Source organism: Anser anser (genome assembly GCF_964211835.1).
Source record: "Anser anser genome assembly, chromosome: 2".
Classification (NCBI taxonomy): Eukaryota; Metazoa; Chordata; class Aves; order Anseriformes; family Anatidae; genus Anser; species Anser anser.
In genome coordinates, this window is record NC_139721.1 from 121,635,962 (window position 1) to 121,660,193 (window position 24,232).

General features: G+C 38.3%; 1 protein-coding gene and 1 long non-coding RNA gene across 5 annotated transcripts; one reads left to right on the forward strand and one right to left on the reverse strand.

Moving 5' to 3' along the window:
- Positions 1-802: 802 nt before the first annotated feature.
- Positions 803-1,954, reverse strand: LOC310894816. Of its 2 annotated transcripts, none has more exons than XR_014580197.1 (2): positions 1,816-1,954; positions 803-1,084 (listed from the first exon to the last, which is right to left on the reverse strand). It is a non-coding gene; the product is annotated as an uncharacterized lncRNA (long non-coding RNA). The 2 variants fall into 2 exon arrangements; XR_014580198.1 differs by lacking the exon at positions 1,816-1,954 and adding an exon at positions 1,181-1,347.
- Positions 1,385-24,160, forward strand: NGLY1 (N-glycanase 1). 3 transcript variants are annotated; one of them, XM_083825366.1, is made up of 12 exons: positions 1,386-1,569; positions 2,558-2,672; positions 4,812-5,054; positions 7,590-7,746; positions 10,962-11,184; positions 11,424-11,545; positions 11,857-12,002; positions 12,194-12,304; positions 17,377-17,541; positions 18,902-19,090; positions 22,335-22,512; positions 23,032-24,160. In XM_083825366.1, the coding sequence occupies exons 1-12, from the start codon at positions 1,442-1,444 to the stop codon at positions 23,217-23,219; spliced, it is 1,965 nt and encodes a 654-aa protein (XP_083681492.1). In that variant the 5' UTR covers positions 1,386-1,441; the 3' UTR covers positions 23,220-24,160. The 3 variants fall into 3 exon arrangements, with proteins under 3 accessions (XP_083681493.1, XP_083681492.1, XP_083681494.1); XM_083825368.1 differs by lacking the exon at positions 1,386-1,569 and adding an exon at positions 1,880-2,229; XM_083825367.1 differs by lacking the exon at positions 12,194-12,304 and having other exon boundaries at positions 1,385-1,569.
- The last annotated feature ends 72 nt before the right edge of the window (positions 24,161-24,232 follow it).

Here is a 24,232-nt window from a genome sequence, read left to right on the forward strand (position 1 = left end):
ACGGCCTCAAGTTGCACCAGGGGAGGTTCAGGTTGGAAATGAGGAGACATTTCTTCTCAGAAGGAGCAGTCAGGCACTGGGACGGGTTGCCCAGGGAGGTGGTGGAGTCACCGTCCCTGGGGGTGTTCAAGGGAAGGTTGGACCTGGTGCTTAGGGACATGGTTCAGTGGGTGACATTGGTGGTAGGGGGTTGGTTGGACCAAGTGATCTTGGAGGTCTTTTCCAACCTGAATGATTCTGTGATTCTTCCACTCCACCTTGCCTCCACCTTGGCGCAAGTTTTCAACCCACACTTTGTTCCCCAGGTCCTCTCTTGAGTCCCCTCCTGCTGCGTGCACCTCTCAGATACCTGCCCTTTATGAAGCCCTCCAGCCCCAGCTGGAAAAAAGTTTGTTTCTCCACACAGATGCTGAAATGGCATCAAAAAGGGCCGTAAGAGGTAAACCAAGGCAAGGTGGTAACTGACTTTATAGGAGTCTCTTGAAAACACGTACAAATAGGCCAACAGCACCAATGCACGCGAAAATAAAGTCTTTAGTTGCTCCTTCTGGATGCTGAAACAGCAGGGCATGATTTGGACTGCGACCAAGCTCCAGCTGTGCCTGACATGACACTTAGGAAAAAATAAGTTTTTACTTACGAAAAAAACATGGCACCGTACATCAAGTACATGAAACGGAGGAACTGTCGTGGCAGAGCACAATGTGGGTGCCAAAGCCACATCAACACAGACCTGAGGAACCTACTGCAGAAAAAAAAAAAGAATGGAAGGAGACAAATGGACAAGAATAGACAAAAAGAATGGAAGGAGAAAGTGCTATTTAATAAAGAAAAAAAATAGTTCTGTAGTATTTTTGAAAAATCAGGAGTCTATAGTAAGCTTCCATTTGGGAACACAGGTTGTTTAGCGATTTGTTGGAGGTTGGCACTTGATTTTCTATTTTTTTTTCCATGATTTTGCTTTAAGCACTTCCACAACCCACGATTTGCAGATGCTATGCTTGAATTGATCGCGTCCGTATCTTAGAAGTGTAGCAACACGTCTTCAAATTTGAGAGGGCAGCCAAAAGTAATGGCCCCGTGCCTGTATAAAAAGCATGGAGAGGGTGTTACAAGCTGAAAAAAAAAAACCAAAACCAAACAAACAAAAAAAAAACACAACCAAACAATGTAGCACCACCTTATATCAAAACGTTACGCTTTGCACCAATTCTATAGTTTTGAGGGCCGGCCGGGTGCCTCACCCCCGTGGCTGGCAGTCGGGGAGGAGCTGCTGTAACCCCAGGGAACCCCACAGGCCCCCCACAGCCCGCGCGGCGCCTTTAAGCCCCCCCCCACCAGCGGGGCGCTGGGCAGGGCTTGAGGGCAGCGCCCTCACCGCCCCGCCGCGCATGCGCGCTGCCTCCGAGTTGCCGGGGGGGGCGACCGCGGGGGCGTCGCGATGGCGGCCGCGGTGGGCCGCGCTTCCTCGGCGGGCTCCGCCGCCGTGAGCGAGCTGTGCCAGAACGGCCGCGACACCTTCCTGGAGGCCTCGCGGCTGCTGCTGGCCTACGCGGACAACATCCTGCGGTGAGCCGGGGGCTGCGGGGGTGGGGGGGGGGGTACGGGACGGCGCGGGGGGCGTTCCGGGGCGTCCCGGTTGTTTTGGGGGTGTTTGGGGATAAAACCACCAAAAGGAGGTGCTGGGCTGGGGTTTGTTTATATATGGGTGTTATATGGGTATTGTATGCGGCTATAAGTGCCTGCGTTGGCCCTGAGTGCGCAAACACTTAAGCGTCTAAAACCTGAGTATATTTAACCAGTCATATTCCTTACTTCGTTTCCTGTTCCTTTCCTCGTCGTCCGACTTGCCAACGTTAGTGTCGAGAGTTAATTCTAGCCGGGTTTCTGCGAGAGGCATCTCCGCGGTATGTGCGCCCGGTTGACCTTGGTGTCGCCTGTGGGCACCTCAGGATGTACGGGCAGCCTCTCGGTCTGTACCTGGTTTGCCTACTGCTTGTAAAAGCTGCGCTGTCGGAAGCGGAGACGCCACAACGGGTCCTGGGATGACGCATCGTAAAGAAGCGAAAGAAGAAGGTTTACAGGAGTTGGAAGATAAGAGGGGAACTGCGAGGAAGCCCAGCAGATCTCCAGGAAGCAGAGAGACCACGCTAGTTTCACCCCAGCACCAGGAAGTGTAGCATGGCCTCTGCGGTGGGCCTGAGACCATCCAGCATCAAGCGGAGTGCAGTTACGGTGCTACAGGGAGGGTGGGCCTGAGGTTGACTTGAAGCGCCACTGCAGACTGAGTGCTGCTGGATGCAACTGCGAAATACATGTTTATAAACTTCAGGTGCAAACCGAAGTTTGCAACCAACTTATAACTCTCAAAATTCAATGCAGAAGGGCATGAATTAAGTTTTAAGCTTAAGATACCTTTCATATGCTGCCTAAATGTTGTAAATGAAACTGTACTTAAAAAAATTCTCATGAACGACTAATGCTGCATAATGCAGTTACCCAGCTTCTTAGTGTTTACTTAGTTTGTATACATAATTAAAACTTTCAATTTCTTCAGGAATCCTTACGAAGAAAAATATAGATTAATTCGGATTGGAAATCCAGCATTTTCCACGAGACTGTTGCCTGTCAGAGGAGCAGTTGAATGTTTGTTTGAAATGGGATTTCAAGAGGTGAGTATAAACTAGTTATTTCAGATGTTTTAATTGGTTTACACGCTAAAATTGAAAATTGGATACCTTCTTTTATCTCAGTTGCAAGGCACTAGTTTTCAAGCCAATTGCTATTTTCTTAGTTTAATTTCAAGCCTTGTTCACAAATACCAGTGGTTAACCAACAGAAAACTTTGGTGAGGCTACTTCAGAAATCCTGATGGAGTGAGAGCTAAACCGATCTGTGTAAGATTGGTTTTCAGCTGCTCAGGTACCCTCCTAGTTCACTTAATTGTCAGATATATATACATGGTGGGAATTGAAAGGAAAACCCCCTATTTTAGATACAACCTACTATTACATGGACAACAAGCTGCACCCTCAGGCTGTAGTTTCCATATTATAAACTTACCTACCGAAACTGTCATCTGGATGAAAAAAACAATCCTGCTTTTCTGCTGCTTGTTCCCATCACCAACAGGGCTTATCTAACAGTGAGACTGAAAGTACTTCTTTTGTTATTTTAAGGAGACTAATTTTTAGCCAATTCACAGTGCATATGCACAAGTACTAGCGTTGTCATGACAGCAGTGGAGGGCAACAGACTACTGAAGTAGTGGCAGGGTGGGACTTAGACAGTTATAACTGAAATAGTTATGAAACTACGTCCTAAAATAGTCTCAAGTGAGTCTTGATTCTGTTGCTTCATAAAACATGTATTTCAAAGATTGCTTCGCGTGCTAAAATAGTCCCCATCTTGGTATATTTTAACTCCAAAGCTTGTTGAGCTAGAAGCAGCCTTTGTAATTACAGCAGTGTTGGGGTGAAAAACCAGCTCTCAATTAATGGTGCAAAGATACTGCTCTAGCTTTGCTTTATTTTGTCTGCATGCATATGTAACCATGGCATGAAACTGACGTTGTTTAGTTCTGGCTGTTGTGAGACCTCTGCCTTCTGTTCCGGTGAAGTCAATTATTTGTCTTAAAGTTAAATAAATAAATAAATGTATGCTGAAAGAGATGGTGACTGCAGAGTAGAGAACTGGGTCTGTGGATTTATTCCTATGCTGATGCTCAGGAGATGGCTTTTAATGATGTGTTTTAGTCAAGAGGTAGTCCATGGAGCTAGTGAAGCACTCAAGCAGCAATAACATAGGCATTTTAAACGTGTCATAAAGTGCTACTCCCACTTCTGTCCAATCTTTAAGAGCATCTTGGCTCAGGCTTCTGGTTATTGTGCCGGTTGAGGCTAAAGTTCAAGAACTTCTGTTAACTGTGTGTTCTGTTTAACTGTGATAGCTAAAAATGTTCACTTGCTTGTCTGCATAGTAAGCTAAATTACTTAATTAAAAAAAAAAAAAAGGACTCCTCTGGATTGGTACATTCCATTCAATCTTGTAATCATAAGAATCCTTGAAGTACTACATCTGCAGTGGCAGGTGACCTAAGGTAACGGTGCAAATAAACACATTACTTGGTTTAATAAATAGAAGTGCTATAGCATTGGAAACCGAAAGTTTTAAACTATGAATGTTTCAGGGTACTTACGTTTTCAGTAACACATTTCTTCATGTTAAGTGCATTGCAACTGATTCCGTCCTAATTACTGATCTTCTGTTACTGTATTGTCACCAGTAATCATGTTGCAATCAAAGATAGGAGCCCAAAAATCAAGCAGATATAAATAAGAATATTTCTAATCTGAAAACTTATAAAAACTAAAAGATGCCAGCGTAGAAGACAATTACAGTGGATGCCGTTCTAGGGGCTTCTCTGAACATTGGCTATCCTCCTGTGTTGCCTAGCGTTTCACTGCTGTCCTGTAAGAACTGAGCATTTGTTTTTCATTTCGGTTGCTGCTGCTTGCTCTGCTAAACAATAATTGTGTTGTTCATGTGTGACTTTGCAAAATAAGTTGCTTACAAAAGTATGTTATTATGAGAGCTTTTCCTCTAGACTGACTGTAGGTACTTATCTAATAGCTTCTGCTGTGAGGGACCTACAAGTTTTTGCTGTAAGGAACCTAATCTGAACGCCAAATCCTGCCAAACCTTAGCGTGCTAATTTCCAGTTATTGATACAGCTGTTAGCATTAGCAAATTCAAACCAGTGACTAGATTAGATCTACGTTAAATGCTGAATTAATTTGTCTGAATTTCAGGGGGAAACTCACCTGATTTTCCCTAAGGAAGCATCAATTGAGCAGCTGCGTAAAATCAGAGATCTAATTGCTGGAGAGAGGAGTAGCAGACTGAATGAGTCGAATCAGATCCATAGACCAGGACCCTCTGAAGCTGTAGCCAGCACTCAGACAGCTGCGCATCAGCCTTCAAGACCTGCTGACCCTGTTCGTGCCCCTGCCCAGCAGCAGCTGGAAACATCACTTGTGCAATCTCTCGAAATGGTAATTACTGCCTAAAAGCTTTGTAGGAACACTAATTCTGAGTATAATGATTGAAGAAGTCAGCTGTTGGAACGGATTGCTCAGGTTGTGTGGTCTCCAAACTCAGAACTTTTCAGGATCTGACTAGATAAAGCCCTGAGCAATTTGGTCTGACCTTCTAGCTAACTCTGCACTGAGCAGAGGACTAGATTAGTTGCATTTTGTTATTTTTGAATGTTTTCTTCAGTCTCTATCCAACTTCAACTTGAAACACGCTATAAATAGAATATTAGCAAGAGATTTTGTTGAAGATGTCCACAGATATGTGTCTTATTGAGCAGGGTGTGCCAAAAAAAAAAAAAACAAAATGAAAACATTTTGTATTGGAAGGGAGTAATGTGGGAGAGCACAGAGGCAGGGGGAAGGAAGCTAAGACAAGGTTGTATGCTGTGTTTGGTAGTTGTCTTGTGCTCCAGTTCTTTTGTTGGCTATCAGACTAATATGTTTATAATTGCTGATGTCTCAATTCATGCGTTATGACCTGTGTGCATAGCCTGTGAGGGCTCTTTATTCATGCACAACTGTTTTGAGAGACAGTAATTTGGCCAGGCAAAGACAAATATATAGTTAGTTAAGATGTGTTTCCCTTGTGCAAGAGATTGAGATGAAGCTCGTGGCCAAGAGAAAGAGGGAGGGGCAGAGTCCTCATTTCATCTGATGTTACTTGGCCTGATGGGAGAAGACTCTTAGGACCTCATATTACTTTGGAAAGCAAAGCAGTTGTACTGTTTGATAGAAGATTGAAGGATTCTTTGGCTTAACCCTAAAGAGTTTTCTCCTTTACAACCATTGTGACTTTGGTCTTATTTGGGTGCAAGATGGATCCTCCCAGAAGCTTACTTCTTATACATCCTTCAGCAGACTTTGTCTCTTTTTAAATGATATGAGCAATATGTTGTTGGATGTTGAACTGTCGTGCTGTTTCTTCTCAATACCTATTCAAGATCAGAGGCAGAGAAATGGCACAGCATGGGTTCAAGTGAATAGATACAATGACTGGGTTTATTTTAGTATTGGTTTGTCTGCTTACTGCATGTTACTGTTTCAGCCACTTCTGCGGTGGTGGTTGGATGTGACGGTGAAACTTCACTTGCTGAAGTACTGGTCCATACGTTCCTCTAGGCTTCTTGAGATTCAACATGGGTGATGAGACCAAACTTACACAGTTTAGAAGCAGCTCTATTAGAACTCTGTATTTCTGTTGATCTCTTCAGGGAGTTACACTAACAGCTCTCTGAATCTGTTAAATTCTGTCTGTATAGTCTGTTGATTAGAAGGAAGTCCCTAAAGGACCTTCTGACTGTGACTTGGCCATTTTGTGTGCACAGGAATAGGTGTTTGTTTTTCAGTAAGCAGTATTATTTTTGTATGCACTGCTCTCAGATGTCAGAGAGATTTAGCATGGTTTTTATAGTGTGAGCAGTTTTATTTCTTGCAAGTGTGTTGCACCTATGATTCATGGGGGTCTTGCTAAGCAAAGGCAAAAATAGATTACTTGAACCAGCACAGGAATATTCCTAAATAGCACTGTTCTAGGGGTCTAACCTGTTACTTTTCTTTGTCTTTGGCTCTCTTGCATTTGTTACTGTAAGACATTCTTGACTTTAGGAAAAAGCTCTGGCTAGTTATTACTGTAGTGGATGGATTGTGATCCCTTCCTGGATGATACGGTGATTAAGAGGAGGAGAGAGATGTTAGTTAACCAGGCTAAAGACTGAAGCATGATCTATTGCTAGAGAAAAGGAAATTCAGCAGTATCACAGCTTCTTCCCTGTGTATGTCAGATTCTTGATTTTTAAAGTCTCATTTAGTTTTCTGTGTTATCCCCCTTTAAAGGGAACTAAGTAGCTTGTTAACTACTTAGTAACTTAGCTAGCTAACTTTTTAGGTATGTTGGACTTGAAGATACACGCAGGCACATGCCACTAAGTGACACTTAGGATAACAGACTGAAGAAGCCCAGGTCATGTATTTTGATTTCTAGTGAAATAAGGTCACAGGGCTCTGTGTTCAAAACTGGATCAGAGTTGATCTGAGAGGAAGTAGAAATAGACGAGCAGTGTTCATGAATAATAGAGTCCTGTGAACTGGTTCATGTGGTGTAGCAGTGTCCAGGAAATTGAATGAATTACAGATTCTTTTGTAGATTTCAGGTGGAAGGTGTCCAGAAGGAGAAAAAAGAATCAGGGGTTAAAAATAAAAAGTCAAACTTTGTTAGCAGAGGTGTCTTTTAAAATTCCTCTTCTCCCTGAATCATTACGCTTTTTTATTAAGGATACTATTCAGAGTGCTCGGAGATGACAAGTTGGCTTTATGGCTTGGGTGGTGGTGTTTGTTGCAATTTTTGATATCTTTTCAAATTTATGCTGTTAAAAAGTAAATAATATAACTTGTGAGTATGGAATTGTGACTGATGAGCTAAAATAGGCGGGCTTGGTTCTTCTGGTTTAAGATGGAAGTTCATAAGCCATTTTATGACTGAAAATCCTTTTGCAGGCTGCAAATATCTTGAAAGCACTTCAAAGCAACTTTGAGCATGTGTTAGTATATGAGGATCCTTCTCTTCAGCAGAAAGCACTAGCTTCAATTCCCCTCCAGCAATTGAAAGGGAAGGCTCAGAAAAAGTTAGCACAAGCTACAAGACTGGACAAAGGTAACATCACCAAGTTGCAATGTGTATGAAACTAGAAATATCCTTTCAAACATTTGGGTGACACACCTACTGTGCTTCAGGGGTATGGATTTGGTCAGATGTCTGCAAGTTCCAAATGCTGTTTCTGAGATAGAAATGCCATCTTACTCATCGCTGATTTTCAAATTTTGTATTTTTCGCTTCTCGTTTTTTTTCTCTTTTTAAAATTATTTAATTTTTCTATTTCATTTGTGCCTATCCATCCATCCATTACTTGCTTTCATGTACAAATTCAGAATTCTTTATTTCCAAATTAGCAGCAAACGGCGGTAGGGAGACAAACTGAGTGAGCGTTTATTGTTATAATCCTTACATCTAGAGTGAAATAACTACAAGAGGGAAGGGAGCTAGTTTTTTCTTTATTGTCATTGTTTTGAAGTTGTCAGAGTTTAGTTTTCCTGTCAGTACTACAATTCCAAATTCAGAAAAAAATGCAAAATGTCATTTTTCTTTTTTTAAAATGATGTTTTTAGAGAGATTTCTGCATATGACCTTTCCAAAGCACAACTTCATACAAAGAATCGTTGTTCTTGCAAATGCTTAAATGAATAACATTGTTCAAATGCAGCCCTTTTGGAGCAAGAATTGAAGCATAAGCATAAATCTTAGGCACTGATGCTACAAATATGTTTTTTTTAATAAATACAAATTTCTTCTGAATGTACTAAGACTTTGTCCATAGAAAATATGTTATTTCTAACTAAGAGCTTTAGATTATTTCATCAATATAGTGAAATTATACAAGATTTATTTTTTATTTTTTAAATAGGATTCCAAAGCCATATTTAGATTTAAAAAAAGAATCCTTTTTCTTGTGAATCTTTGACAGAATATTTTGGAACAATTCAGCTTGCTTGATAGGGATGTTGTTGATTACAAACCAAAAATAAGCTGCTCTTATAATTTTTCTAAATGACTGTGATATCTCATACAGCCATACTAACCTGTAATTGCACCTTTGGCATGAGTGAACTTTGAGAATGAATTTCATAGTAATTTTTCTTTTTTCATAAAGCTACACTAGGGAGTAGTACACCACATAAGCAAGTACAAAGCATTCTCATCCAGCACCCTACTACAATGCAATAGTAAAAAGACTTAGCAGTAAGAACTAAAAATGATTTAAACTCTTTAAAAAATAAATAAAAAGGACAAATGTACGTCTTAGCCCCTGCTTCGATTCTCTTGTGCACCCTGGTGCCAAAGCAAGGAAGGAAGGAGGGTGATGTTTACAGATGCTTCTTCCCAAGCCATTGAGCTGATCAATTCAAAATGGCTTCCAGGGCTTAATCTAGATGCAGAGTAGAAAATCACTGGGTTGTGACAGTTTGAAAGCATTTTTAAGAGCTTTATAGAGATGTTCCTTTGGAAATGGACTATGTATGAAATATATGGCTAATTAGCCCTTTCAGTGTCTTTGGTTTGTTACTATATTAAGGCTGTCACCTGTGGGAACAACTGTTTGATGCTAAGTGACACTTGTTCTTCTCTAGGATTTTTCCTACCAGGCATCATAGGAGTTTGGCTCATAAAGACTGTGTTAGGAAAATTATTTGAGCAGAATAAAAATTTTTTGACTGTTTTCCTGTACCACTTTCCATTAGAAAGATGGCTTGTGCAGTTGAAAATAGCTGCATGTTACAGCCAGCTGTTTTCTGTTCAAATAGATCACGTTTGTCATTCTTTCCATGCGATGTTTGCACGCAGGGCCTATTTTACAAACCAGAAGAAGAATATTCATAAGATACCAGTTACATTTTCATAGACAGACTCTGGTTTATGTGTTGCTGTCCAAGAAAAGAACATAGCCAGTGCTCAGAATCTTCTCATTCTGTTCTTGTCAGGAAGTTCAAATGCGCAAGCATGTTCATTTTATATGCAGTAACACTTTGTTAGAATGTTTCAGCACAGACGTTTTGCACATACAATACGTTAAAATTTCCGTTGTTATGTAATTATAAGTCAGTCTGAAGTCTCAGGTTTTCTTGCTTTGATTAACAGATTATCTTCTCTAATGCTTTTCGTATTCTTGGCAATGTGTGTTTAATAGTTAGGGGCCCTTAGTCTTCCATACCAGACAAAACTTTAGAGGAGGATGTGAATTGAGCTCTAGATGAACGAAATATACATCTTCATCTATTCCTTCTTCACCATCCCGAAGAAGAAGCTAGTGCACAGATCTAGTCAAACTTCCTTTTAAACAATTTTTTTGTCTTCATATTTTCATAAGTCAGACCTGTCTGCATTGTGACTATAAGCAAACTGCAGTCATAATAACTGGGTATTAAATACTGATGATTGCAGTGTGGCCTGGATGGTGGAGTTAATAGGAAGACTTACTTTATGAATCTGAGGACTCTTCCTCAGATCACTGTGGGCATTGGAGCAGAATGTACATTTAAAGACTCTAAGGAGTTAGAAGGGATGGATCTCTTTTAGAAGACTGGATTTAATAATTTGTTAGGTAAAGTGAGGTTATTTCTAGATGGTGGAATAGCAACAGTATAACATGTATACCTGTTGTGAACATAGGTCAAAAGGTCAGAAGAGTCTAGTGTGTACTAATGTGGTAGAATCAGAATAGAAAAATAGTGATGTCCTGTGTCACCTTGAGTGAGCTGACAAACCTATTATTTGCTGAAGTTATAAACAAACTCATCTTTGTTTACATAGCATTTGTACATTTTCTTCAGTATTTAAGCTGGATAAGACTGCTACTGGTGTCTGATTATTTGAGACTATGAAATAAAAGCAACTGTTACTCATAGTTTAGTAGCAAAGAATGAGAGAAGAATGTTTAGGAGCAAAAAAATAATTTGTATACTATCTCTTCCGTAGTCCTAGAAGAATATGAGGGGAATGAGGGAAGTTCACCTGGCTTCACTGTATATCTAACTTGTTTTTCTGAGAATTTCCTAATTCTTACTCCAGCTGTAGTGTTCAGCAGTGCAGTTTTTTTTTGTTGTTGTTATTTAAATATAGTTTGCCATTACTCAGTCTTCAGAACTTAGATTTTTCATTCTGGTGGTTTTTAATCAACATATGAACCTTCATTTTATGAGATTTTTTAAAATATAATAAGGCCCCAGGAGACAGTGATCTAGGTAGATACTGAAAAGTTAGCTGAATTATTGTTTTGCTATTTGATCTAACTGTGTGTTGTGTAAATTTTACAGGTGTGCATGTGAATGAAGACGACTTCTTGTTGTTGGAGCTCTTGAACTGGTTTAAGAATGACTTTTTTCATTGGGTAAATAGTCTTCCTTGCAGCAGGTGTGGTGGGCAAACAGAACATAAAAGTGACAAGCTGACACCGACTGATGATGATCTAAGGTGGAATGCTAGTCGAGTGGAAAATCATTACTGTAACCAGTGTCAGTTCTGTAATAGATTCCCAAGGTGAGCATACAAAGATTTGCTTTGTTTTTTTCTTGTCTTTCACGAAACAGCTATACATTTGTGCATTTTGTTCACAGGTCTTGTTACATGAAAGATTAGAGAGGCCTTTTTAAGCAACATGATAGGATGATTGATGAAACAGCAATCTATCTTTAAGATTAGATAGATAGGCAATCATGACGTAAAGATTTTGAAAAGTGAAATGTGTTTTCTGTTATTCTGGTTTTTTTCACCTCTAGGTATAATAATCCTGAGAAACTTCTGGAAACCAGATGTGGACGCTGTGGCGAGTGGGCTAACTGTTTTACACTGTGCTGCAGAGCTGTAGGGTTTGAAGCCAGATATGTCTGGGACTGTACAGGTAACAGTATTACAGAATGTACTAATACAAATTATTCAAAATGAGGTTATAAATTTTATGTTTCTAAGGTTATATTAGCCTATAGGCACCATGTAAAGCTATGCAGTCCAGCTAACAAAGAAATATAAATTCTGTTTCTTCTCATGCCTGAGAGATGAAATACAGTTCTGCAACTAAGGTTAGATGCCTGACTTCAGTGATAATCTTTTGTCAAATCAAAGGGAACATGATCCTAAGATAGTGTTCTGCGTTATTAGTAGAGAGAATCTATCCCTATAATTCATTGTTCACTTTCCACCTTTCTTATGTAGATCATGTATGGACTGAAGTATATTCTTCATCTCAGAAAAGGTGGCTTCACTGTGATCCCTGTGAAAATGCCTGTGATAAACCTCTTCTCTATGAAACTGGGTGGGGAAAGAAGCTCTCCTACATAATTGCGTTCTCCAAAGATGAGGTAGGAATAGTGATGCTTTTTTTAAAAACAAACAAAAAAAAACAAGCTTACCCTGAGGCAAATGTGTGAAGTAACTTGATTCCCAGAATTATTAAGGGAAAAAACGTACTTTTATTAGCTAGCTTCTTTATTTTAAGCCAGACATATGGGAATTTTGTTTGCTTTATTTTCTTCTTCAACTTGTGCTTGAGGTTGTTGATGTCACCTGGAGATACAGCTGTAAACATAAAGAAGTACTCACTAGAAGGACAGCGCTTAGTGAAGCTACACTACGTGAAAAAATTAACACACTCAATAGAAAGGTATGTAGCTTTTCTTAAATAGGCTTCTTTAAGTGAAACATAAGCGTTTTCCTTGAATGTGAAGTTTTTGAACAAAGGAATGTGTTTTGTAACCTCATGGAAATGTCTCTGCTTTATGGAAAGTAAAATGTTGCTAATTGTAAGGAACTCATTTTGCACATGGTACTTAAGCAAGGTAGTTAAGAGTTGTTCACAGTGTTGAACTTATCTCAAGATAAAGAATGGTATGTTATCTCATACGTTTCAGGAATGTATGTGTCTGTACATAAAATACATATTGATACATATTGTGTGTATGTTTGTTTATTTTTTTCCTTAACAGATTTTAAGTACATCTAATCATCAACAGACATGGCGATAAACTACAACTGCTTTGTAACTACATGGACTGTTTAAAGGCACTTGTAATCAATAATGCTATAACTTGGAAAGCAAATTAGGCCTACATTTCCTGTTAACTACAAATACTATTGTTTCCATTACCTCTTTTTTTTTTACAGGGTCTAGAAAGTTGTGAGGGGGGGAATGATTCACAGGTTCTTTCCTAGACTTTCAAAAAGTGTTGATAACATCAGTAGAATTTTGGCTCAGAGCCACATATACCAATCATTAATGTACCCAAACCAGCACATGGAGCCATTTGCACCTGTATGTTACAGTCACAGAACCTGAGTGCACTTAGTATCTCTGCTAAACTTTTTTCCTCCCTTCTTGTTGCAGGATAAACTTTTCTTGACTCAATATACTAGAATCCCACAAAACACTGAACCACCCTTACAGTTCAATTTGTGTCCCCACTTCCTTCCAGGGCTAATTTCTCTGCACAGAAACATTAGTTCCTGTGACAGAGTAAAGCTGATTGCTTAATAAACACATTATTCCTTTTTAGAGACCTGCTGGCTTGAGGGTTATAGTCACATGCTGTGAAGAGTTGAGCTGGACTCATGATTTCAAGCCCTGGCTTTAAAACTTTCATCAGTAATGAAAAATCAGTCACATGCAGAGTAGAGCACAGACAAGGCTGACCACAAATTAACAAAACAAAATGAAGTGAAGGATCAGAAATTCAAGTTGAGGAACATGTGCACTTTGTGAAGGGTTGTAGGCGTTTAGTGAAGTCCTCTGATCGTTGAACCCTTGCTGCTACAAAACTGATCTGAGGGTCTTTTAATTCTGGTCAACCGGAGATAGCAGTCAGTCACCAGCTTCTTCTCCACCACTTGAAGAAAACCTTGGAAATGGGGTGCTGGTTCAAGACTGAGCATTAGCTGATACTACTGATAGAGACTTAGGAGGAAGAAAATTAAAAATACAGTGGCAGTATTGATGGAATGAGGAAAAGAATGTACAAATGACTCATGGGCTGATTTGCCTGACCACCTCCTTATATCAGTGATGTTGCTGTAAGATCGTGCTCTGTTTCACTTACAGAAGCATAGAGAACTCCAGTAAAAATGTGTTGCCATCTCCAACAGATGGTGCTGCATGATGGTCTGATTCTTACTTCTATCCACCTTCTTTATAGGTGCAGCTCATGAGCTGACATGAGCACTTTTCAAACAAGAAAGAACAGGTGCTCTGGTAATTTTTTAAAGGAAATTTTCATTAAAAGCTAAGTACAAGGAAGAAAGCTATACATGTGCTTCCCAAACACCCCTGGGTTTCTCTACATATGGAAAATCCCAGACCTTTCTTCTCTATCCTGCATGCTTTCCCTACTCCTTTCAAGTATTATTAAGTCTGCCTTCTGGATCTAATAGAACGTCTTTGTCAATCTCTTTTAATGGTGTCTTATTTTGATAAATTACCCTCCCTTTCTCCAAGCTGAGTGATACTCATTCTCCTTCTCCTGCCATACTTTCTTTTGCCCAGTAGCTGTTCAGGATATGTGTGACAGGGTTAATTTAAGTAGTGTCTGTAAGTAACTGCTCTTAGTCTCTATTCTTTTGTCCGTTATAGTTGAAATTGGGTTTCCAGGGACTAGAGGTCATTTGCAATCAGATTGCTTGAAGAACAGTTTTTGTTTCTGACTTTTGTCCTAGTCCAAGGGCCTTTCCTGAAGTTTGTACTACGGAGACAATGCAGTGGGAATCAAAGGGCCATTACGAAACGGCTGGTTGAGGATCTCCAGGGGCTATTCAGTAGCATCTGCTGTCAGTGGATGACTAAGGCTGCTCACTGATAGAAACATCAGTATGTTTTATAGCAGGTTTCCATTACTCTAGGTCTCCATTGCATTTCCTTCACTGCAGCCTATTCAGCAGATAATTGATGTAGGTTGAGGCCAACATCTAACTTTCCCTTTTCCAGTCATCAGCTAGAGCATGGTTCTTCACTTGGAGGGACTAGTCTCAGTATCTCTTGATGCAGAACCCCAACACAGCATCTTTCAATTCAGTTCCTCTAAGTTACAGCTGAAGAGAAGCACAGTATACAGTACACATTATCACCTTTGCTGTGATGTCAGTGAAGACAATCTATGAGGTTGATATTTTGCTTTCCTGTGTAAAGAGCAGCTGCTCTGATTGTTATTTCTCTGCATGTCTCTATGTTTAGTGGCTAAGCGGAGACAACACACCAATTTAAAGGATGTTGTATGCCTGTCACCCTTAAATGGAAAAGGGACACAGGTAGTTTAATCTATTCAATGCATGATTTTGCTTCTCAGAATTACTGTGTGTTTTATTTGGGTCAGGCACTCCTGAATGGGTGTGTAGCCAGCCTGCTGATCACCTAACACCTGCTGTCATTCTGTACTACCCTATCACACCTTGACTACAACACTCTTCTTTGCCTACTTCGTATGGGCACTGCCAGGCACTAGTCCGTTATACATCAACTAACATATAGAAAGAGAAGGGAGACCTCGTAGCTTTCCACTGCCTTCGTTGGAAGGTGATGGTGGGGCAGGGAAACAAATGATTTTATTTGATCCAGAACCGGATCTATTTTGTTTGTAACTGTGAATGATTATTGCTACGGTCGGGTCAGGTCTTAAAAGGAGAACTAATAAATCAGAGATAAAACTGCAGCCATCTTGGGGTGATTGATGTGAGATGAACCAGCATCCATGTTAATGGTTTGACTTTCAGTTTCAGTCCTCAAGTTATCTGTTGCTTACCCAGCAGTGGGTCCACTTAAATTGCAGGTTATCAGTCAGTCTCCCAAAAGCATGGAGTTCTTATAGAAATGCGAACAGCATATGATGCAGAAATTATTTTAAAGCTGCAGTTCACAACCCCTCTTCCTTCCTATTCCCTCTGTCTGCCAAAGAAAGGCAGAGTCTGGGCATGCATGTAGAGCACAATGCCTTAAGAAGAAACAAAAGCAGGAAGTTTAAGCCATGACAGTGTATAATGGAGTTCTTGTAATCCATTTCAGAGCACCAGTGCTACTGACAACAATGTCATTTACAGGAAATTTAGTAACAGGTTTTCCGAGCGTGTTCACTGTTGATCTCTGCAGAGTCAAGGCGTTACACATCTTAGCTTACTGCTGGCACTTATATGCAAGAGTGGGTTGGGAGGTGTGAGGGGAGGGAGCAGTGACATGAATTTGCATACTTGTACACTACAGTTGAGAAACTCCCTAATTTCTTGTGTAATACATAAAAGGCCTGTCTTTGGAAACACTCCTTTTGTGCAAAACCTCTCTGTTCTTCTGACAGCTTTTTCAGATACTGTTACAACAGATGCAAAGCAAGGGCAACTAGTTCTCAGTGTGGCATCACCAATATCAGTGGTGATAACCTCTGACACTGGGATTCCCTTCCTCAAAGTGGCCCAAAGAGGATTGTAGAGTGGAATTAATAACTTGGGGTAAGCAATATCAAAATTCCTCTGAGCTGGAGTGCATCTGTAGAGCTGCCTATGGATACCCAGGTGCCTAGGCATGTGTCAGGTCCAGGAAGGCCTGGTATTTCATAGGGAAGTGCTGGAGTCACTGCTCATCATTCATTAGTGCAGTTGTATTTCCTCCTTGTTATGTTAGAATTGCTAATTGGCAACTGGAATTCATGCGACTGAAGTTATTTCTCATCATATCTCCATATCTACTTTCCTTTATCCAGTTCTACATTGCTTTCTGGAACAAAGGCCCTTCCAATGCCTGTTTTCTGATCCCTAGTAGCAAAAATTTCTGGGCTCAGGACTGCTTTTGACATGACTGGAATATTTATTGGCCAGAAGTTTTAGGTCTTAATGGGCTGAGTGTGCATGCCTTGTCTCATCACAAAAGTGGAAAAGAAAAGCCATGTACATACCCAGTCTTGAACTTAACTTTCCATCCCTGTACAGGTATACCCTACAAAGCTCAGGAAAAAGGCTTTACCAATTATCTCTGTATATTTGATGTGAAATTGTGGAGACTAAACCCCAGCCTGCTAATGATTTTTTTTAATGTATATAAAAACATACCCCTAGTTTTATTCATGTGCCCAAAGAGCGTGTCATGTAATTTTTTTCTTCTCCTCTAAGGTTTGCTTAACTTACCTGGAAGTATGACTTTTTTCCCCTCAGTTTTCTGGTATCTGCAAAAATAGGAGTGTCATAGTTTATCTATGATAGAATCAGTCACTGTGAATTAATTCTTTCAGGGACCAACTAAATCTTTTGTTTGGATTTAATCACAAAACCAAGACTGCTGCCAGCCATATCACTCTACCTTAGAGAAGAAAAGTTTGACCCAATAATTATGTTTGCTTACTTTTTCCCCAGATAATATCAAGAACAGCTAAGGTACGGAATACATATGAATAACTAAAAAATATGCTATGGAAGTATTTTACCATCCAAGCAAATGCAAACATAGCACAAGCCTTATTTTAAAATAAATCCACACAGTTAGTGCATGAAAATTCACAGAAAAAGCACCTAAACACCACTGTCAAATAACTGTACAGTTATGACTGATTTATATTTGCACATGTGGAATAAAATTAATTTTTCTAACAGTCATTCTAAACTTTAAATGTTACTGTTTTTTTTTTTTCCTGCTGATGTCAGTCTAGAGCAGAATTAAAAATAGTGTTTTTTTTCTGAACTTTTTACTTTTTTTCTTAAATGTGTTTTCAGAGACAACGATCCTTGGCAGAAAGCAGAAAAGGAGAGCTCTTGCAAAGAACAATCGTGGAGCTTGTTGAGTTCATTTCTCCTAAACCACCTAAACCAGGAGAATTTGGTGGAAGGACATCAGGTTCAATGGCTTGGCGAGTAGCCAGAGGTGAAGCTGGTTCAGAGGTATTTAAGTTTTCCACTGGTGACCATCCTAGAGGTAGCTAACTCTAGAGGTTCTGTGACTATGGTCTGCAGAGGAACGAGTCAGTGGTGTAGGTAGACTGAAGATTTTGTTCAAACAATGAAACTTGGAAAAGCGTTGGGTGCCAGTTTGTGAGTTCGGTAGAGGCACACAAGAAAGTTTTGAGGACTTACTGTAGTTTATTGATTCAAAAAATGTTTGACAGTAACTGAATCCCATGAAAGTGTGTTTTGCACTTAAAAGTTGATTTAAAAATATTTTTTTTCCTTTCAATTACTTATGATGTAACAACTAGGAAGTTTTAAGGCAGTTCAAAGCTGTTAGGAAAACTTTTTAAATTGTGTACTCGTATTACTAGGTTCTCTTGGTTAAAGCCTAGAAGAAGGTTTTGACCAGCTATTTTTGTTAATAAAACAATGCAGGAACAATTAAGATTGTGTGAACGGAACACGCTCTTAAATAAGGCCAAATGGTTTTCTTATCAATGTTTTTGACTATTTCAGAATGCAAGACTTTATTTTGAATTCTTTTATGATAAGATAGTTTCCCAGAACTTCAGACATTTTTAGCTTGAGCTGGTATGTAAAGATGTGACTTAAACCATCACTCACTACATTGATTTTGTAGTGATCCTGTCATCTGGAATGATTGTCAACCCTAAATAGAAGTGGTTAGGTGAGATTAATGGGTTTCATAACATTAAGTTTCAGAAACTAAGAATTTCAGTTCTCTATAGCTTGGAAGATTTGATTTTTTTTTTTTTTTGCTGAAACTCATAAGAACAATGAAAAATCTTTTATAAATAAATAATTAAAAAGTAATCCTGTGAAGTTACAGTTTGTGGCTTACCTTTTTTTTGAAGTTGATTCTGATTTTGAAGCTATTATATATAAGCCACCTGTATATAGACTTACACACAGGCTTACATTTGGTATTCAAAATATCCATTTACCTGTTGATTATACAAGAATTAGAAATACACTCGACATATAAGATTTCTATTCCTAATGTGTTAATCTCTTTCCTTAAATTTACTTATTTTATGTTGTCTAATGATTTGCTTCTAAAACTAATTATGTGAAAAATTAAAACATAAAAGTATTGTTCCTCTCTTTAAAAGGTGCAAGTCTATTGTCAGAAAGTAGTTTATTTTTTTTCAGAAATGCTTTTTTTCTGTGACCTCTTTAAAAATTAAGGTGTTTTTTATTTTTATTTTCAAATTTTATTTTCCCAATTGGCAGCAAAACTGAATTGGGAAATCATGGTACATTGATTAAAAGTAACATAGTCTTACCGAAATTCATTGGGGATTGAACGTGCTGGTTTTTTTGCCTTTTTCAGAAGAGAAAAGAAGTAATTTTTGTTCCCTCTGAAAAAGAGAAGACATCTAAACTCTTCCACCTCATCTACAATATAGTAGAAGATAGTTATATACGGATTTCCAATAATAATGAAAAAATAACTGGCTGGGAAGCTGGTGTTTGGAAGGCAGAGTCTATTTGGAGAAAGGTTGAAACAGATTGGAAAATGGTAAGGGTAACATTTATTAGAAGTGTTAAATCTACCATAAAAGTATGATAATGTGAGTAAAATAGAAAATTCTTGCCCATGTGTGACATCAAAACCTCTCTTGGTGCCCATACAATTTAGCTGATGTTAGTAAATGTTACTGTTAAGCTTCAGAGAAGGTTGCCAGATGATTTAAGAAATTGGGAATAATTTTAGCTCGCCTTTCAGAAAGGTAGAATCCCTGCTAGAGCACCAAATTTTAAAAACTGTTTTCCTTAATATGCTTTTGGGCAAACTTAGGATGCATTGCTGTTTTATTGAAAAGCAATCCTTCTCTCCAAAAAAGTTTTTTTTTTTTTTTTTTTTGCTTAGGAGAATAGCTTTATAGTGTGTATTATATCTCTTTGATGCACAGCCAAAGGAAGAAATTGTCATCCTAAACATTATGGTTCCATCTGCAAGAAGGCAAAAAACTGTCAGTTAGCCAGATTATTGTATACCCTGCCCAGACTCCTTCCCATCTGTCAGGACACTGAGCAGCAGAAGAATCATATGCTCTAAATCTAGGAAGAAGAGAATTGATGCCTGTAGGATGGGAAAGGGTCATTTACTAGCAAACAGCTTTTCCAGCGACAGCTCCCAACTGTGGAACTGAGCATTCCTGTCAGGGACTAGAGCATGTTATTGCTCTGTTACACTGTCATCCTACTAGCCTGAAAGGTCTCTGGCCAAACATTCATACAGCTTAAGCAATGTTTTTCTTCCCACTAATGAAAAATGGATCAAGTGTATAATTCTCTTCTGACATTTTCTGTTCTGGGTCTATACATAAATGACTTGCAAAATGCTATAGGAGAATAACTTAGGTTATTATCCCAAAAGAGAAGAAAAAAATAGAGAATAATATAAAAGATGTTACAGAAGAGTAGATTAATAGGAAAAGAAGGCAACAAAAACTCAGAAGAAGGGACATCTGTTTTCTGCCTCCCTAAGATCTGCTAAAAATCTGGTAGCACATTATATCTTCAGATCTCCAATGATCAGTCATCCTCACTTTTGTAAGAAACATCGTCTTTGCAGTGAAACCAATTATAAGTCTTCTGTTCTGCTCAGCTCTACTAATCAGATAAAACGGAGGAACTGGTCTATAAGACCAGACAGAAAGACTTCTTACCCTTGTGTTCAAGAGCTCCTCAGTCTTTCTGGATAAAGGATGAGAGAATGGCCTTGAAAAAACAGGAGCTCTATAGATCTAGGTATATCTCAGCCTTCTGGGTTAGAAAATTAGTTCTACAGGAATGGCATCCTGTAGAATGGTTTTGTATGAATCTAAAATGATTTTTTTCTTGTGAGTTGTTAGTATTATGGGAGGTAGCCGAGGGAAAGGTTGCTTGGGGTTTGCACATTGGTGTTTTTTTTGTTTGTTTGCTTTAACTTCTCAAGTACATCTAGTAGGTACAAATTTGGAGTTTGATTCAGTGGCAGTCCAAGAAATTCACCAACCAAAGGAGCCTTCATAAAATATTTTATCATTTAGTGTGTGATGAATGGAAAGTACATGTAAAAAGATAACTGTAGGTATTAGCCTAGGAGTAACAGAAAAGTGCCTGTTGTGTTTTATGTCTTTGCCATGTCATTGCAAAATGATTGAGATGGCATGTATCAATTGATCATCATAGTCAATCCGGTAGTAGCAAGATTACCTAGAGGTAGTTTGGCATCTAGTCCTCAAACAAGCAGACCACAATAGGTGGTGATAACATCGTAAGATCTGATATCCGTTGGTTTTAAAAGCTTGTCTTCTAGAAGGCTTCCTCCAAAGGAAGAGAATTTGAATGAGATGATTTTTTTTCTGAATTCACGCTTTTTTCCGATTGTACTGGAAAAACACTATTCAGGTGTAAAAGTTAGAGGAGAGTCAAAAAAGACACAAATGGGAACTTGTCAGTTTCTGATTAAATGCTCGGATATTACAATGGAAGATGAACCAGGCTAACGTGTTGGTTTTTATCCCTAACGCCTATGTTTAATGCATCTCATCCAAATAGTAATGAATGGGGAGTTTTGGCATCCTTACAAAAAATGACGGTTCAGTGAGTTCTGATCAAGGAAAATCTCATGCTAAAAGTAATTGAGTACTTAAATACATGTGCGGAGATAAGCACTTTCATGAGCAGTAAGATTATATTCACATGAAAGCAGGTTATGTTGTTACATTTCCATACGTAATCTTCAGGTGTAACACCTCACACCTTTAGCATTTTCCAGCTTTCTTATGCATGAGAATTAACACTTTTGTGCCTGGTGCATAGTAAAATGAAAATTCTGATTTATTGTCTGGGAATGATATTTCTATATTAAGGTGAGATCTTACTAAAACATATTACCATGCTTTATTATCATCTCATTCAGAGTTTTTATTTCCAGTTTTAAAATCTAAAGAGCTGCCTAAATTCACTCAGTGTGACATTAATCACAAGTCTGGACATGTCAGAATTTTGGTGACAGTTTTTGTTACTATGGATTCCAAAAGGATTGTGGCTGGTTTGAGTCTTTAACCTGCAATGTTCATTATACGAATCAGATTTGAAAGTAGCCTTATGTTGAAAGTACTGCATATTACAAAAATCTTATAAGGATTCATAGTAACCCTTCAATGAATGTTGACTTATGAGCCTGACTCTTCAGCCACGTGATATTCAAAACATATTTAATGTTGGACACATTAAATTATGCAAATCTCTAACAGCTCAAATAATATCAATACAGGATGTATATATGCATAGCATGTATGATTTACCTTAATCAAGACATGAAGTTCTAGGAGTGGTGTGCAGCCAGGAGCCACATCTGAAGAATCTAAATTACTCATTACAGTTTTCTTCATCAGCAATACTGAGCAACAAAAATTAAACTGAGGGTGGGGGCCTGTAGATTTATATAAAAGCCATAAGTCTGCTTTTTTAAAATAATAAGTGTAGATATTTTCATGGGCCAAACTTCAATGAGCATGTTGAAATAGATTAGTGGAGTCCCTAGTGAAGGGCTGTGAATCATGTACGATTCCATAACCGTGGAATAGATTTAGGGGTTCAGAATGAGTGTATACAAAAGTGTGCTACAAACAGTTTTAAATGTTCAGAGGCTTAATAAAGAATGGAAGTATGCTATCTTAAGATATAATATCCTTATTACAGTGATTAATCAGATGTGTGTTAATCATCACAGTTTTTTGACATAATGTCTGTGTCTTATTTCCACTTAGGTTTATTTAGCCAGAAAAGAGGGGTCATCCTCTGCTTCCATCAGCTGGAAGTTTGAATGCAAGTCAGCTGGTCTAAAAATAGAAAACGTTTCAATTAGGACAAGCAGTCAGACATTTCAAAGTGGAAGAATAAAGTGGAGAGTTTACTCTCCCACAACAGAAATTGCTCTCTTAGGAGGTAAGTGTGGAATTATATTATGCAGCACAAGTGTAATTGCAAATAAATAGTTTATATAGGAAGAGCACTGGGCAGATATTAATAATTACACACAACGCACATTGAGTTTTCTAACTCAGTCTTCAGCAAGGTCAAGAAAATACTGTGTATTTAATCAAAATTGGTATTAAAAACTGGTACAAAACCCAAGTTGAGTAGTATACAGAACCCTACCTGCAACGCAGAAGAATTAGCAAAAACACAGAGGATAAAAGATATCTGTGTGTTTTACCAGGAAGGACAGATGTTTGTGTATGTGGTGGCTTCAGTCTTGCCTAAGTCCTCTGAACATGAACAATAAACAAGTAATAACAAAAAATTGCCACTATTTTTTTTTCTGCTGCTGATAGATTAATGTGAGTAGTTATGACTCAGACCCTTAAACATTCATTAGAAGTTACCCTTTTTTATAAGCATCCTAACATTATATGCTGTCTGGAGCAGAGTTTTTTTTAATAGTTTATCTTTTTCTTCCAATAGATAAAAATCTTTGCTCCTACTCAGATTTTTGTGGTGCAACAGAAGTTACATTGGAAGCAATTCTAAACGGAGGGGATGGTGAAACTGCATGGCAACACACACAGCTGTTCAGGGAAAGCTTAACAGGATGTGGAGAAAATTGCTTGGAGATAATTATAAAACTACTGACCTCTGAGAGCCTGAAATAAAGAGTGAAATAAATCATCTTTGGATTCCTTGAAGACACTATGTCATGGATACAACATGAAGACTTGGTTGGCAGTCCCCGCTTGTCCTGTTGGCAGCTTATTTCCTGTTTCAATCCATCAGTTTAGCCAACTTGAAACTGCAGAAGTGTTGAATAGGTAAACATCACAATGAAAACCTTCTTCATTTTTAAAACACCAAAATTAAGGGTTTGAATCATTAAAGTAATACCCTTTGCTTAAACTTTGAAGAAAGGAAAGCAGATTTTAGAAACCAAAACATGATTGTAGGAGTACAGAGCAATTTTAATTTGAAGTTTTGAGGTTGTCTTGCTGATTTATTTTTTTTTAATAACCCAAGTCTTGGAAAAATGGTTTGAATTCCATTTTCTGGTTGCAACAGACATTGTGATGATTTTAAAATATTTTAAAGAGTAATAGAAGCCTTAGACATTTTAAAAGAAAAATCTGATTTTATATAATAACCAGAAAAGCTGAAGTAAGAGAAATATTGAAGCAATCTTAAAATAATATTGTTATATATCTAAATATTAAACTTGTTTTAATACCTAGAAATGTTTGGACATATGATTATGCTAGGAAAATAAACTAATTTTGAAAGAAATATTCATTATGTACCTAAAATTTTGTCATGGCTTGTGATATGAAATTTAGATTTGAAAATGAATAAGAGCATCAGAATCTTTTTATATGCAAAAAAAATATTCATTATACATATTCTTTTATAATATAAATTCAAATTTATGCACCTTTTTACAGATTTATGAAGTGTATAGGTTGAAATAATTTTTTTTAGCTATTGTCTTGAGGTGCTTTTAATACTGTTCTCAAATTTGATGCACAAGCGTGTACAATTTTTCTGTTCCTTTATGCAATGTTTAAATTTCCTTGCATTGGATATAATAAAACTGCCACCCAGAAGATATCAGATGTAGCAATGCTGTGAATAAATTATGGGATGAATGTTCAGGTTAGACAGTCTTTATTAGAGAATT

Bases quoted from the DNA above. Each gene is read 5' to 3' on its own strand.
- NGLY1 (XM_083825366.1), top strand. From the start codon at position 1,442: ATGGCGGCCGCGGTGGGCCGCGCTTCCTCGGCGGGCTCCGCCGCCGTG. The intron at 1,570-2,557 runs GTGAGCCGGGGG...CAATTTCTTCAG, and splicing joins TACGCGGACAACATCCTGCG to GAATCCTTACGAAGAAAAAT. The intron at 22,513-23,031 runs GTAAGTGTGGAA...TTCTTCCAATAG, and splicing joins AGAAATTGCTCTCTTAGGAG to ATAAAAATCTTTGCTCCTAC.